Here is a 15610-nt window from a genome sequence, read left to right as displayed (position 1 = left end):
GGTTAAAGTGTACATGTGCACCCCAGGGGAGGGTCCCAAGACAAATTAACCAGTGTGAAACAAAGCAAGGTGACTGAACTGAGGGAAGACAGACCTGGAGAAATGCCCCTTATAAAGGATTTAAACTTCCCAGAGGCTTGACTGTCTCTCTGAGCTCGCCCATGCACCTTTCCGCATGTACTTTTCCTTTCAATAAACTTTTCATTTTACTGTTTACCTTCTGCCTCCTCACCTGAATTCATTCTTGACTAGGCAGGCAAGACTAGGGAATTTAGCCCTAACTGCTGGCCCCCATGGTCCAGGGGTTAGGATTCCAGGCTGGGAAACTAAGACCCTGCTTCCAGCTACCGCTTGCTGCTGCTTGCTGAAAACTGCCACATACTGCTGCAAGCGTCCGGAATCAACACCTCAGTGAAGTTGGAGAAAAATAAAAATATATTTTAACATATATTGACTGTTAGAAAGTGATACATTCTGGGGAGGAAGATGGAGAAGAGAACAGTGAGTCGGAAGCGTCAGATGGGAAAGGATTCCACTTTCGATGAGGGAGTGGGTTGAAGGCTCCATGAGCTGAGCCATGTGGATGGAGCTTCCTGGCAGAAGATCTGAAAGAAGACCTGAAGCCGCATTGGCCAGAGCCAGCCTGAGAGCTTGTTAATATTTAGAAATTTTGCAACTCTGGTCGGTTGAAACTTGTGGGAATCGAAACTGGCCATGGTGGAAATTTTTAACCACAGATACTGGCAAACACTGCAAGTCACTTGTGTGGTTTTTGTTCTCAGAGAACCAGTTTACTAGCAACCCCACCCCAAGCCAGAACTTCAATCCCACAAGGAGACCACAGTGGCTACAGCCCAATAAGCCAGGTGAGAACTGTTTTTGAGACTTTGCCTTTGACTCTGAGTGACACAAGGTGACAGAGGAGGCTTAGTTATTTAGCAGCTTTATTTAGGTATAATTCACATACCAAAAAACTCACTCATTTCAAGTATACAATTATTTGTATTACTATTAATTTCTTTTGGTAAGTTAATGGAGTCCATGGGGTCACAAAGAGTTGGACACGACTGAGCGATAACTGAACTGAACTGAAGTTTATAGAGATATGCAGTCATGGCCATGCTCCAAGTTTAGAACATTTCGAACAAAGAGATCCCTTGTGTCCAGTTCCTCTAGGCAATTGCCAATCTACCTCTTGTCTACTTCCTGTCTCTGGAGGGTTTTACCCAGAAAAGGGACATGATTTAATTTATATTATTGTCACGCTTGTCTCCTTTCTGCCAGAATATAATGCAAGTTCCTGTTCTCTTTCTGGATTAGATGGTGACCTGAATTTTCAGGGAAAATATCCCCTAGGTCCAGGACCCTCCAGGCACTGGGGTTGGAATTGCATCTCCCATCTGTGAAAAAAAGTTGCAGGGCCACTCTCACTGGCTCAAGTGTGCTGACCAGCTGATACCATGTGTCCTCTGCTGACTTCAGGTTCTGCCCTCTCTTGGCTGCATTTGGGGCCAAAGTTCACACGGGAGGCTGAGTTAGCAGATCGCCTTTACCAGAGTTCCTGGGAGCCTGAATGTTTTCAGGCACAAAGGCCTGCATTCCGCTGAAGCAAAACCTGGAAGTCTTCTAATTTCCTGGGTTCAAGAACAAGGTACAGTGAAGAGAAATGCTTCGCAGGAGGTGTCAGCTGCCCCAGGCCTTTACTGATAAAGCCTAAAGGGGACAGGGCCGGGAATGGGGTTTTGATAAACTTAGGAAGGAAGCCTGAGATTCTAACTATCTGCTGTCAAGGGACCCCAGGAATCCAGGAGAGAAAGGCGGGGGAAAGGGATTGGGGCAGAGTTCTGGAGAGGTAAAGAGTAAGGGAGGGAGGTGAAGGAAAGGGAATCCTGAAGCTGCAGCCACCACCTCCAGCCCGCCCTCCGGGGGGCTGGTAGCGACATAGGGACTGAGGTCTAGCTTTCTGGGAGGTGAGACCTGGAAGTCACTTTTCCCCTCCAAGCCTCACTTTCTTTATCTGTAAAATAGAGAACATAACACATTACACAGTTATGAGGATTTAAGGAAGTAACATTTATAAGGCATTTTTCAAATGCTTAAGAAGATGACAGTTATTATTGCTTTTCTGGTTATCCTGGCCCATTATTATTGTTATCTTAGTCATTTTGGCTGCTCTACAAAAATACCATATACTCGGTGGTTTAAACAACATTTGTTTGTCATAGTTCTAGAGGCTGGAAAGTGCAAGATCAAGGCACCATGGACAGATTGGTGTCTGGTGAGGGCCTGTTTCCTGATTCATAGTTCTACCCTCAGCAAGCAGAAGGAAGGAAGGAGTTCTTTGGGGTCTCTTTTATAAGGGCTCCACCCTCATGACCTAATCACCAATCAGCAGCCTCACCTCCTTACACCATTACATTGAAGGTTAGGATTAAATTACATATGAATTTGGGGGGAGCACAAACATTTAGTCTATGGCAGTTATTATTACTGTATTCTATTATTATTATTACTAAGAGGAACTTGGCAGAAAGGAAAGGAATCTGGGGATATAGTCCTGTGGCCACTGCTTCACTTCTTAAACTTTAATGTGCTTAGCTGGCCTGGAGTTCATGTTGAAATGCAGATTCTAATTCCACAGGTCTTGGGTGAGGTCTAAGGTTCTGCCTTTGTAAACTGTTCCCAAGTAATGCTGATGTCACTGGTCCATAGACCACACTCTGAATATACAGATACTAAAACTATTCTGGTCCAATACAGTAGAGACTAGCTACGTGTAGCTTTTGAAGCATTTGAATGTGGCTGGTCTAAGCCGAAGTATGCCTGTAAATGGAAAATGCACATTGGATTTCAAAGACTTAAGAATGACAGAACATAAAATATCTCGCTAATATCTTCTGATATTGATTATATGTTTGAAATTATGGGATACGGCCAGTGTCAACTGAAAAATTAGTCACAACCTGAAAGTAGAGAATTATTTTATTTGGTGGGAATGTTAAGGACTCCCAGCCCAGGAGGCAGCATCTCAGGAGCCCTGAGAAAATTGCTCTGAGGAGGCAGGAAAGGGAGTCAGGCTATATACAAGTTTGGAACAAAGGGGGCAGGCAGTCTGAACATCAAAGATTATTAAGTATGGAAAACCAGATAATTCATTCCTTTCATATGCCCCTCTGGAGGAAATGGCAACCCACTCCAGTAATCTTGCCTGAAGAATTCCATGGACAGAGGAGCCTTGCAAGCTAGAGTCCATGGAGTTGCAAAGAGTCAGGCATGACTGAGCAACTCTCACTCACTCACTCATACGCCCTTCAGCTATCTGGAGCCAAACCCTGTTTCTTGATTGTTTACATCCTTAATTCCTTGTTCACCATAAGGAATGGCAGATGTAGTGGACGGTTGCTTCTTGTATTTCGCACCCTTCCCCAGCTCCTCAGCAATCACCATAGGGAGCGTTGAATCTGCTGGATAGCAGGCATTGCATTCCCTTTGGGGAGCCCCCATTCACATTTGGAGGCCCCAAATCACTGATGGTTGTGACATTTCTTGCCCACTGACATGGCAGGAAGTATTCCATTCCACAAGGGCTTCCCTTGTGGCTCAGCTAGTAAAGAATCTGTCTGCAATGCAGGGTTCAATCCCTGGGTTGGGAAGATCCCTTGGAGAAGGGAACAGCTACCCACTCCAGTATTCTGGCCTGGAGAATCCATGAACTGTATAGCTCATGGGATCCCAAGAGTCAGACACGACTGAGCGACTTTCACTTCACGTCATTCCATTCCATTCTGCAATAGTTAAATAAAATGTATTCACCTCTTTCTTTCTATTTTTTTTTTTTTTTTTGAGTGAAACTACCAGAGAATTGTGCATTACAGGAGGAAGTGTGGTTCATATCACATTTCTTTTGGAAGGTGCTTCTCTGGAACTTTCCTCAGGCTTATCAGGCAAGTTCAGGATTTGCCAAAGGCTTTTTGGGATTCAGTTTGAAGAACTGAGCCTTGGGAGGTGGGCTCTGAGTTCCTGCCCTCCACAGAGACCCAACAGGCCGTGAAAGGTGGAAGAGATGAACCCCAGGCCCAGGGAGGAGAAATGATCAAAATCACACCATGGAAGTCAGATTAAAGCCCAAGACTCTGCCCTACAAGCCAATATTTGCTGTGGTCACCCTAGGGCTGACCATAGGTTTCTCTCCAACCTCAGTGTCTCCCTAAAGCCCAAAATTCATGATGACTTTCTCTCTCTTCTTTGACGACAGGCAGGAGGCAACATGAGGCTATGGCTAAGAGAAATGGTCCTCCAGGCACTGAGAAATGCCCGGGGTATCTCTGGGTCTCATGGGCAGCCCCCGCCTCTTCCTGTCCCTCAGAAGATTGTGGCCACCTGGGAGGCCATCAGCCTGGGCAGGCAGCCAGTGCCTGAGTATTTCAACTTTGCCCGTGATGTGCTGGACGTGTGGAGTCAGCTGGAAAAGGTAAAGCTCACGGTGTCCTAGGGTCCAACTTGGGCATCAGATTCCGCCTTCACAAAACCCCAGTGAGACTCAAGGCTACAAGACATGTGTACATTTTGGCTTGAGAGTTTTGCAAGTCTTAAAATTTAAACTGTGAGCACTTAAGCCTTAGAAAAGCTATTATGACCAAGGTTTTGGGCCTTACACACCCCTGCCTAATCCCTAGTATTCTCACATCCCTAAGCTCAAATTACACAGGGTGAGAGTTTCGCCCCAATTAAATCAATGATTTGATTTCCTTCAAATCATTCTGAGCAAGTGAAGGAGAAGGTTTTGTATTACTACTAATCTGTTTTTAGTATCTTCCTCACATTGCGTCCGTCCCTTTTAAACAAGGAGAGAGCTTGGCTCAGGCTCAAAGCTTTTCACAGATCACAGCAAATACACAGGACTGAATTCAGACGATCTGGATTTCCTTGTGTGTCTCAGTGCGTTTGCTTCCTTCTTTGTCCTCCCTTCCTTGTGTGTCTATTGTGCCTCTCTTCGTACTCCATGTCAAAGATACCTTTTGTTTATAGTAGGAGAATATAAACTTTATCTCAAAGAAATTTATTTATGTTAATTTTAAGAAGAGCTTGTTTAAAGAAAAAAGTAGTATTGTGAGTAGATGTAGTAATAGTCTACTGTTAGTGGATATGGCAAAATGTATGGGGGTGGTATGAGAATGACTGAGATGTAAAAGCAAGTTTTGCTGTCTGATAGATGGGCTTTATCTGCTTGAAGCATGATCTTGAGCAAATTGCTAGGCTTCTTGGATCTCAGTTGTCTCATCTGTAAAAACGGAGTCATACAGTATGCCAACTGGAGCTGTGAGAATTAAATGAGAAGTAAGAGATGGGGTCAGCATGCTCCTTTACTATCTACAAAGTGTAAGATTTAAAAATAAATAAATAAAACCACACTGAGCTCATCCAGTGTTTCCCTGAAATGACCTTCCTGCCAGGCTCTACAGTCCCCTGGATTTCATAAGGTCACAGGATATGTGTATAGCTAAAGTGGCCCCAGCTCCTTGCCTGCAGAGTGGGGATGACAGCAGCTCTCTCCTGCCTTGGAGGAGGCAATGGCAACCCACTCCAGTATTCTTGCCTGGAGAATCCCATGGACAGAGGAGCCTGGTGGGCTACAGTCCATGGGGTCGCAAAGAGCCATATGGGACTGAAGGAACTTAGCATGCATTCATGCAGGTTCATCCTTAGAAGACTTCTCCTAATGAAAAAATCAAACAAAGAGGGTTAAGTCAGAAAAAATGATGGAATAAGGGCTTTCTGAAATTTTATTCTCCATAAAAGCAAAACAAAAAACTTAAGTCATAAGTTTTAAGTCAACTTTTCAGAACTCTGTTCAGTTCAGTTGCTCAGTGGTGTCTGACTCTTTGCGACCCCATGAATCACAGCACGCCAGGCCTCCCTGTCCATCATCAACTCCTGGAGTTCACTCAAACTCATGTCCATCGAGTCGGTGATGCTATCCAGCCATCTCATTCTCTGTCGTCCCCTTCTCCTCCCACCCCCAATCCCTCCCAGCATCAGAGTCTTTTCCAGTGAGTCAACTCGACGCATGAGGTGGCCAAAGTATTGGAGTTTCAGCTTTAGCATCAGTCCTTCCAATGAACACCCAGGATTGATCTCCTTTAGAATGGACTGGTTGGAACTCCTTGCAGTCCAAGGGACTCTCAAGAGTCTTCTCCAGCACCACAGTTCAAAAGCATCAATTCTTCAGTGATCAGCTTTCTTCACAGTCCAACTCTCACATCCATACATGACCACGGGAAAAATCATAGCCTTGACTAGACGGACCTTGGTTGGTAAAGTAATATCTTTGCTTTTTAATATACTATCTAGGTTGGTCATAACTTTCCTTCAAAGGAGTAAGCATCTTTTAATTTCATGGCTGCAATCAGCATCCGCAGTGATTTTGGAGCCCAAAAAAATAAAGTCTGACACTGTTTCCACTGTTTCCCCATCTATTTCCCATGAAGTGATGGGACCAGATGCCATGATCTTTGTTTTCTGAATGTTGAGCTTCAAGCCAGCCTTTTCACTCTCCTCTTTCACTTTCATCAAGAGGCGTTTTAGTTCCTCTTCCCTTTCTGCCATAAGGGTGGTGTCATCTGCAGATCTGAGGTTATTGATATTTCTCCCAGCAATCTTGACTCCAGCTTGTGCTTCTTCCAGCCCAGTGTTTCTCATGATGTACTCTGCATATAAGTTAAATAAGCAGGGTGACAATATACAGCCTTGACGTACTCCTTTTCCTATTTGGAATCAGTCTGTTGTTCCATGATCAGTTCTAACTGTTGCTTCCTCACCTGCATACAGGTTTCTCAAGAAGCAGGTCAGGTGGTCTGGGATTCCCATCTCTTTCAGAATGTTCCACAGTTGATTGTGATCCACACAGTCAAAGGTTTTGGCATAGTCAATGAAGCAGAAATAGATGTTTATCTGGAACTCTTTTGCTTTCTCCATGATCCAGTGGATGTTGGCAATTTGATATCTGGTGCCTCTGCCTTTTCTAAAATCTGCTTGAACATCTGGAAGTTCACGGTTCATATATTGTTGAAGCCTGGCTTGGAGAATTTTGAGCATGACTTTACTAGCGTGTAAGATGACTGCAATTGTGCGGTAGTTTGAGCATTCTTTGGCATTATCTTTCTTTGGGATTGGGATGAAGACTGACCTTTTCCAGGCCTGTGGCCACTGCTGAGTTTTCCAAATTTGCTGGCATATTGAGTGCAGCACTTTCACAGCATCATCTTTCAAGACTTGAAATAGCTCAACTGGAATTCCATTACCTCCACTAGCTTTGTTCGTAGTGACGCTTTCTAAGGCCCACTTGACTTCACATTCCAAGATGTCTGGCTCTAGGTGAGTGATCATGCCATCGTGATTATCTTGGTTGTGAAGATCTTTTTTGTACAGTTCTTCTGTGTATTCTTGACACCTCTTCTTAATATCTTCTGCTTCTGTTAGGTCCACACCATTTCTGTCCTTTTTCAAGCCCCTCTTTGCATGAAATGTTCCCTTGGTATCTCTAGTTTTCTTGAAGAGAGCTCTTGTTTTTCCTATTCTGTTGTTTTCCTCTATTTCTTTGCATTGATCGCTAGAAACTAACTAAAGATTAGAGTAATCCAAGGAATGTATACTAAAGATACTCTGGTTAACATCTGGGTGTATCTCAATGAGAATGCCCCAGAGATATTACCTCATTATGCAAAAATTACATATCTTTTGTGACTATTCTGAAAATGTTAAAATACATCTGATGAAATTTAACATTTAGCAGCCAAGAACTACCAGAGAATAATTATGTATTACATTATGCATACATTTAAAAGCTTACCTGAAGTCTGTTATATAAAGTAATAGTATGGATTAGTTGATCTGTATGTTTTAAAAACTGTTATTAAGGTAGAAATTATAAAGTTGCAAAAAATGACAGTGTATACCAAATTGATCTACATACTCAATTTAAGCTTTATCAACATTCCAGTAGACTTCTTTGCAAAAATATACAGTCTTGTCCAAACAGTCATGTGGGAATGCAAGGGACCCAAAATAACCAAAACAATCTTGAGAAAGAAGCACAAACCTGGTGGACACACACTTTCTTATTTCAAAACCTACTACAAAGTTACAGTAATCAAGCCTGTGTGGGGAAAAAACGAAGAAGACAAACTGGTACTGGCATAAGGATAGGCATAGATGAATGGGATAAACCTAAGAATCAGAAATATATCCATAAATCTACGGTCAATCAGTTTTCAACAAAGGTGCCAAGAAAATTAAGTGGGGAAAGAATTGACCTTCCAATTAATGGTGCAGGCACAACTGGATACTCACATGCAAAAAAAGAAGGTGATCCCTGCCTCACATCACACACAAGAATCAACTCAAAAATGGATCAAAGACCTAAATGAAGGAGAAAAAAGCTATAAAATTCCTAGAAGAAAGTATTGGTGCATATCATGGATTAGGTAATGGTTTCTAAAGTATAAGCAATGAAAGAAAGTAGATAAATTTAATTTCATGAACATTTCTAGCATTTGTAAGTCAAAATGAAAAGACAACACACAAAATCACATATCTGAGATATATAATTTGTGTATATACATGTGTGTGTTTATATATATATATAGCACATATCTGCAATGTATAAAGAACTGAATTAAAATATTGGCTAAGTATTCAAATAGGCATTTCTCTAAAGAATATTAACAAATTGCCAACAGACACATGGCAAAATGCTTACCATCTTTATTCATTAAGGGAATGCAATCCCAACCACAAAGAGATACAATTTCACACAGAGTGACATGGCTAAAAACAAAAACAGACAAACAAAAAAGTGTTGGGCAAGAAGAAATAAACAGAAACAACAGGAAAACAAAAAACAAAAAGTGTTTGCTAAGAAGTGTTAACAAAGATATAGAGAAATTAGAAACCTCTACAATGTAAAATGGTGCAGATGCTGTGGAAAACAGTTTGGCAATTCCTCATAGAGTTATCATATGACCTAGAACTACTCTCATAGGTGTATATTCCAGAGAAGAGAAGCACATATTCACACAAACACTTATGCATAAATGTTCATAACAACATTATGGAAGTGGAAGTAACCCTAATGTCCATCAACTGATGAACCGATAAACAAAATATGGTCTATCCATGCATATGAATACTATTTGGCCATTAAAAGGAATGTAACACCAATACATGCTACAACATGGATAAACCTTGAAAACATGCTAAGTGAAAGAAACCAGACACAAAAGGCCACATATTGTATAATTCCATTCATGTCAAATAACCAGAATAGGCAAATCCATACAGAAAATAGATTAGTGGTTGCCACGGGCTTGGTAAGGAGAGAATAGGCTGTGACTACTAATCTATAAAACATTTTTTTAGGATAATGAAATTTTTCTGGAGTTAGATAGTAGTGATGGTTACATAACTTAGTGAATATACCAGAAACCCTTGAATTGTGAGCTTCAAAATGGTAAATTTTATGGTAGGAGAATTACATCTCAATTTTATAAAGGGGAGGTCACAGAATAGTGTGACTCTTAGACTATCTTTTGCATTAAAAAGATGGGATGGAAAAAAAGAACATACTTATGTTTGCCTAAAGATTCACTGGAAAGATTTGCAAGAAACTAATAATTGGATGGCATCACCGACTCTGTGGACATGAGTTTGAGTGTGCTCCGGGAGTTGGTGATGGACAGGGAGGCCTGGCGTGCTGTGATTCATGGGGTCGCAGAGAGTCGGACACGACTGAGCGACTGAACTGAACTGAACTGAACTGAATAATATTGGTTGCTCATTGAGACAGGTAAAGTGGGGAGCAGGATAGGCACAGTGTGGAAGAAGCCTTCTCAACACATGCCTTTTCATATCATTTTGATTTTTTAAACCTGTGAATTTAATAACTATTGTAAAAAAAATTAAATTAAAAAAAAAAGAAGAAGAACAAGCAAACAAAAATCATCACCCATCGTTTCCATTTCTTTTTTGCCTATACAACTGTCTAGGCTGGGCACCGACCCCCAATCCCTGCCTTCTGGTGGGTTGATGGTACAGGAGCAGAGGTCAAGTGGAGCTTTGAAGAGCTGGGAGAGCAATCCAGGAAGGCGGCTAATGTGCTGGAGGGTGCGTGTGGCCTGCAGCCTGGAGACAGAATGATGGTGGTGCTCCCACGGCTCCCAGAGTGGTGGCTGGTCAGTGTGGCTTGTATGCGGACAGGTCAGTGAGCCAGGCTGAGACTCCCATTTGGGGCTGATACAACCAGCCTGAGTTTGGGCAGCATCCAAATGTCTGGGAGGTGGAGCAAGTAGAACCTCATGTGTAATTTTGTTTACTTCCCCTTTACCCACCAATCACAACATGATTGTATACAGGGGCCAGATAGCACCATAATTGATCAAAGCAGGTCAGTATGTGTTTTGCTGAACATTTTCACTTTTGTCTCAGGTTCAAAGGATTTGTTAATAAACCACTCGTTAAATGCAAATAAAGAATACAGATATGTATTAGAGAATTATCTAGCTTACTTTCAACATACCAACATGAAAAGAAAAGAGAAATAGAAAGAGCAGAGAATACATCACCAAATTGGGTTTTGACCAACATCCAGACTTAAACAGCACTGGGAAGCCCCGAGTCACAGCACATTTGGAGTCCCAGTTGGGAAAGGGTCCCAGGCAGTGTGTAGACTCCATGGGTGAGACTTCAAAGATTGCAGTTCAGTGTTCTGCTTATAATCCCAGAACTACGAAAACTGACATCGTCATCAATCTGTGACCAAATCGCAAGCCTGGTTTCATGTTAATACTGTTTGTTTTGTCTTGTAAAACTTAGAATGTTGCTAAGCCTGGGGCTTGGTTGGCCAGGCCCCCTCCAGGGGCTCAACAATCTCAAGATTTCTCCCCCATTTTATCTTTGGTGCTGGAAGTCTTACATTCACAGCAAGCAGTCACTCCCAGTCAGGGCAGTGTCCCAGAAGGTTAGAAGCAAGATCAGAGGACTGCTCTGCTTTGTCTCTGAAGCCTAAACAAGACCATTCATTTAATTTCCCTAACAGTGTGAAGCAGCAGGGAGTGCTGAGGACTGTGGTGAATTGGAGCACACATGCCTCACCCATCAGGGATGACTGCTATCTTGAACATATTGATCTTCAGATGGTTCTTTCCACAAAAGAGGGAAGGCCAAAGGATATAGCCCTTAGAGCCCCAAACGCCTCTGCTGGCTCTGTGTTATGCACATGTTGAAAGGGTTGGAGTTTTTAGGCTGATTTTTCAAAAGCAAGACATCTACTTTTGGTGGAGTGCTAGTTTCTCCATCCCCTAGGAACTTTCTACCACTTAGAATGTCATCCACTCCCTTCCAGTCATATCTGTAGAACAATCTACCTGAAATTTATTGTCACAAATGTTTGCAAATCAGTACAAACTCATGTCAGAAAATTAACCTTCCTGTATGATCAAGCTTAATCCAACCATTTTGTGAATAGGTTGTCCTCCCCAACATTTTATTTTTACATATTTCTGGACAATAAATAAAAGTGAGCACCATTAAAGTGTATTCAGCTCTGAAGAAAAGAAACAAGCACACAGGTTTGGGGACTTCTCCATATTCTGCCATGAATATAAAATCCATTTAAATGAGGACTGAGGTAAGGGTGATCCTGAGGACCTGCTATGCTCCAGGCACTCTGTTAGGCACCTTGCATGATCAAAACTTCTCTTTGCAGTATTATTATCATTTTTTTCTGGAATGATAAATGGAAAATGTCTCCAGTTTCCCCAGTTATGCACATACCCTATTTCTTTGTTGTCCAAGTAGCTCAAGGCCATGTTCTCCATCGCCACATCAAGTCTAGCATCCTGTTCATTTCCAAGGCTGCACTGCCTGAATGACCTCACATTCTCACATCCCCATGTTCTCCTGATAAGCACTTATCACTTTTCTTCCAGTCTATGGTGTTCACCTCGTTTCTCTTGCTGACAGCTCCAGCTGTCCACCATCTGCCTGGGCCGTCAAAGCTCCGGATAGAACAGACTTGGATTAGAAACAGCTGCAACAGAGAGGTGGAGTGAAGAACCAAACTGCTCAGCTCCCAAAGTGTTCACGCTGGGCTTTAAGTCCTGTAAAGTTTGGGAGATAGAGAGAAGGGAAATGAGGGTTTTGCTTGGACTTCACCCTATTTGGGATTGGCCCTTTCCTCTGACTTCTGTCCTCACTCACTGGGTGGCCGATTATTTTAGGATCTCTTTCTTCTCATCTGTGAAATGAGAATGTTGGACTCAGTGGAGTGTGGAGTGTTTACAGCCTGCGTTCTGAGATGTTCAAGTGGTTTTTCAAGAGTCTGATTAAAATTTGCCCCTGCTTTCTGCTTCCTTATCACTTCCCCTTGAGAGTAGATGAACTCAACTACTATAGAGTGGTTTTGTTTGAAGTTATATGGGGCCATGGAGCCCCCACTGCTATCCCCTTGCTGCTGCCCCAAGTGACCCACACCCAATGCTAAGATTCACTACAGCCTTTTGTTTGAAAGGCCTGAAAAAGCATTGAACTAGGTAATCTCTGTGTGTGTGTTTGCTAATTCACTTCAGTTGTGTCCGACTCTTTGAGACCCTATAGACTGTAGCCTGCCAGGCTCCTCTTTCCATGGGATTCTCCAGGCAAGTATAATGGAGTGGGTTGCCATTTCTTTATCCAGGTAATTTCTAGGCCAATGTAATACAGTGTTCAAGATCATGGAGTCTTAAGGTTACCACTGCCTGGGTTCACAGTCACAGCTCTACAATATTTTAGCTGTGTGATCCTGGGCTAGTTAATTTATTTAAGGCATAAAGGTCTAGGTCTCAGTGTTTTGAATCTGCCAAATGGGTTTAATGATAACATCTACTTTCCAGGGTTGTAAGAATTAAATGAAATAATGCATGCAAAGTTCTTAGCATGTGTAAATGCTCTGTAAACATTCTCTGAATTTCAATATTTTATCATTAATAGTGCCTCTTCCAGTTCAGGCATTCTAAGTATCTCTGGCCCTTTCCTGCTTCTATCTGGGAATATCTGGTCTGGATCTGTTCACAGGGATCTTCCCTGTCACCCAGTCAACTTTCCCTCTCTGTGTGGTATCAGGGACCATCATGATTCCCGGCATCTCTCAGCTGACAGAAAAAGACCTTAAATTTCGGCTGCAGGCATCCAGACCCAAGGCCATTATCACCAGTGACTCCTTGGCTCCACGGGTGGATGCCATTAGCGCCGCCTGCCCTTCCCTTCAGACCAAGCTGCTTGTGTCAGACAGCTATCGGCCAGGCTGGATGAACTTCAGGGAACTCCTCTGGTAAGTTGGAACTCTCCAGAGGAGAGCATGAAAATGAGGCCACAGCATTTCTCCCCTGCGTAAAAAGAATGCATTTCTAATTGCACATGGAGAGAGTGAATCAGAAAGGTGAATCACTTTGGAAGCCAAACGGACCTGAGACTTAATCCCAGTTACTACCTGAAGTTCCTTCAGTGTTACTCACTTAGTCAGTACTGGAATTATCACTAGATTTTTTGTGCATTTGTCTCTATGATGTAATAAATACAGATTATCAGCTGGAGTAAATGAGATGATTTACATGATGCACTTAGTACATAGTAGGTGGTCAATTAATAATCTAATTTCTTCCATATATTGAGTGCTAAATGTATTCTGAACTGTGGTGTTGGAGAAGACTCTTGAGAGTCCCTTGGACTGCAGGGAGAGCCAACCAGTCCATCCTAAAGGAAATCAGTCCTGAATATTCATTGGAAGGACTGATATTGAAGCTGAAACTCCAATACTTTGGCCACCTGATGCGAAGAACTGACTCATTAGAAAAGACCCTGGTGCTGGGATAGTTTGAAGGTGGGAGGAGAAGGGAACGACAGAGGATGAGATGGTTGGATGGCATCACCGACTCAATGGACATGAGTTTGGGTGGACTCCGGGAGTTGGTGTGAACAGGGAGGCCTGGCGTGCTGCGGTCCATGGGGTTGCAAAGAGGCAGACACAACGGAGCGACTGAACTGAACTGAATGTATTCTAGGTGTTGTGCTGGGTTAGCATTCACCTGCATTCAATCTTGCAACAAAAACTTAGTGAACACCTGTTTTGTGACAAGCATGAATAATACTTGTCAATAATGAATAATGAATTCAATAATTCACTGAAACAATAATGAATCAGCATTGTCTTATTCAATCCTTGAAAAACCCTATAAAGTGCACTTTACCCTAATTTTCCAGATAATGAAACTGAGACCTGGAAAGATAAAATGACGTGTTTGAGATGATGATAAGTAATGAAGTTAAGGTTGGGACAGAACCGAAGCCATTTGCCTTTCAGCGGAGAAGGCAATGGCAAGCCACTCCAGTACTCTTGCCTAGAAAATCACATGGACAGAGGAGCCTGGTGGGCTGCAGTCCATAGGGTCGCTACTAGTCGGACATGACTGAGCGACTTCACTTTCACTTTTCACTTTCACACATTGGAGAAGGAAATGGCAACCCACTCCAGTGTTCTTGCCTGGAGAATCTCAGGGACGGCAGAACCTGGTCAGCTGCCATCTATGGGGTCGCACAGAGTCGGACACGACTGAAGCAACTTAGCAGCAGCAGCAGCAGCAAGGACTCATGGAAATCTAACTGGGCATTTTAGACTTTGTCTTGACTGGAGGCCAGAACTAAAATGGGTCCTTCACCCGGGCCTGCACTGTTAAGTCACAAATGCTTGTCTTCATAGATCAGGGGCACCAGATTCACCTGCTATTTTACTTTTTTTTTTTTTTGACTAATATCAGCATTTGTCTCTTGTCCCTAGCTTAAAAGAAAACTTTGTGTCACTTGCATTTAATTGTATTATAATTTTTAGGACTATAAGACTCACAAGCATAGGTTATAAATAATGTGTCCTGTATTTTATAAAATATTATATTTCCAACAAATGGCATTGTCTATACTTTCCTTCTATTCCAATATAATCATAAGCAGCTGAAAGTTGAACAGAAAATAATCAATATATGTAAGAAATATAGTTAGATACAAAGATATATTTAAAAGCTTAAGGACATGGTAAATGCTTTTTTGAATGTCCTTTCCTACACTAGAATATTAACTTTCCACCATAAAATAATGGGAAATTATTTATTTATTTATTTGAGTGTATGCTTAGTCACTTCCATTGTGTCTGACTCTTTGTGACCCTATGGACTGTAGTCCACCAGGCTCTTCTGTCCATGGGATTCTCTAGGCAAGATACTGGAGTAGGTTGCCATGCCCTCTTCCAGGGGATCTTCCTGATCCAGGGATCTTCCTGATCCAGTGATCGAAAGCTCATCTCTCATGTCTCCTGCATGGGCAGGCAGGTTCTTTACCACTAGCGCCACCTGGGAAGCCCCATTTATTTATTTATTTTGGGGTGAGGTTTGAAATACAGATTTTAAGGTCCCACATCTGACCTACTTAACCAGACATATCTGAACAAGGGCCCAGATCCTTATATTCAGTGATCTGCCCACGTGATTTTGATGAGCTGTCAGGTTGGTCTGAATCAGCAGGCTCTTAA

At 42.4% G+C, this 15610-nt stretch overlaps 1 protein-coding gene across 4 annotated transcripts in view; it reads left to right on the top strand.

Moving 5' to 3' along the window:
• The first annotated feature begins 1517 nt into the window (after positions 1–1517).
• LOC129545424 (acyl-coenzyme A synthetase ACSM5, mitochondrial) overlaps positions 1518–15610 on the top strand; it is a 34224-nt gene continuing 20131 nt past the window's right edge. For all 4 annotated transcript variants that reach the window (XR_016036575.1, XR_016036576.1, XM_088832918.1 and 1 more), the window contains exons 1-4: positions 1518–1651; positions 4256–4471; positions 10044–10254; positions 13156–13363. Coding sequence is in view for 2 of the 4 variants with exons in the window: in XM_088832918.1 (XP_088689044.1) it covers positions 4268–4471; positions 10044–10254; positions 13156–13363 (623 nt within the window). In the remaining 2 variants the exon portion in view is untranslated. The remainder of the gene's footprint in view (positions 1652–4255; positions 4472–10043; positions 10255–13155; positions 13364–15610) is intronic.

Source organism: Moschus berezovskii, chromosome 27 (assembly GCF_049115385.1).
Source record: "Moschus berezovskii isolate FMDL1 chromosome 27, NW_MosBer_1.0, whole genome shotgun sequence".
In the NCBI taxonomy this organism is placed as follows: Eukaryota; Metazoa; Chordata; class Mammalia; order Artiodactyla; family Moschidae; genus Moschus; species Moschus berezovskii.
This window is presented reverse-complemented; position numbering and strand designations above follow the sequence as displayed.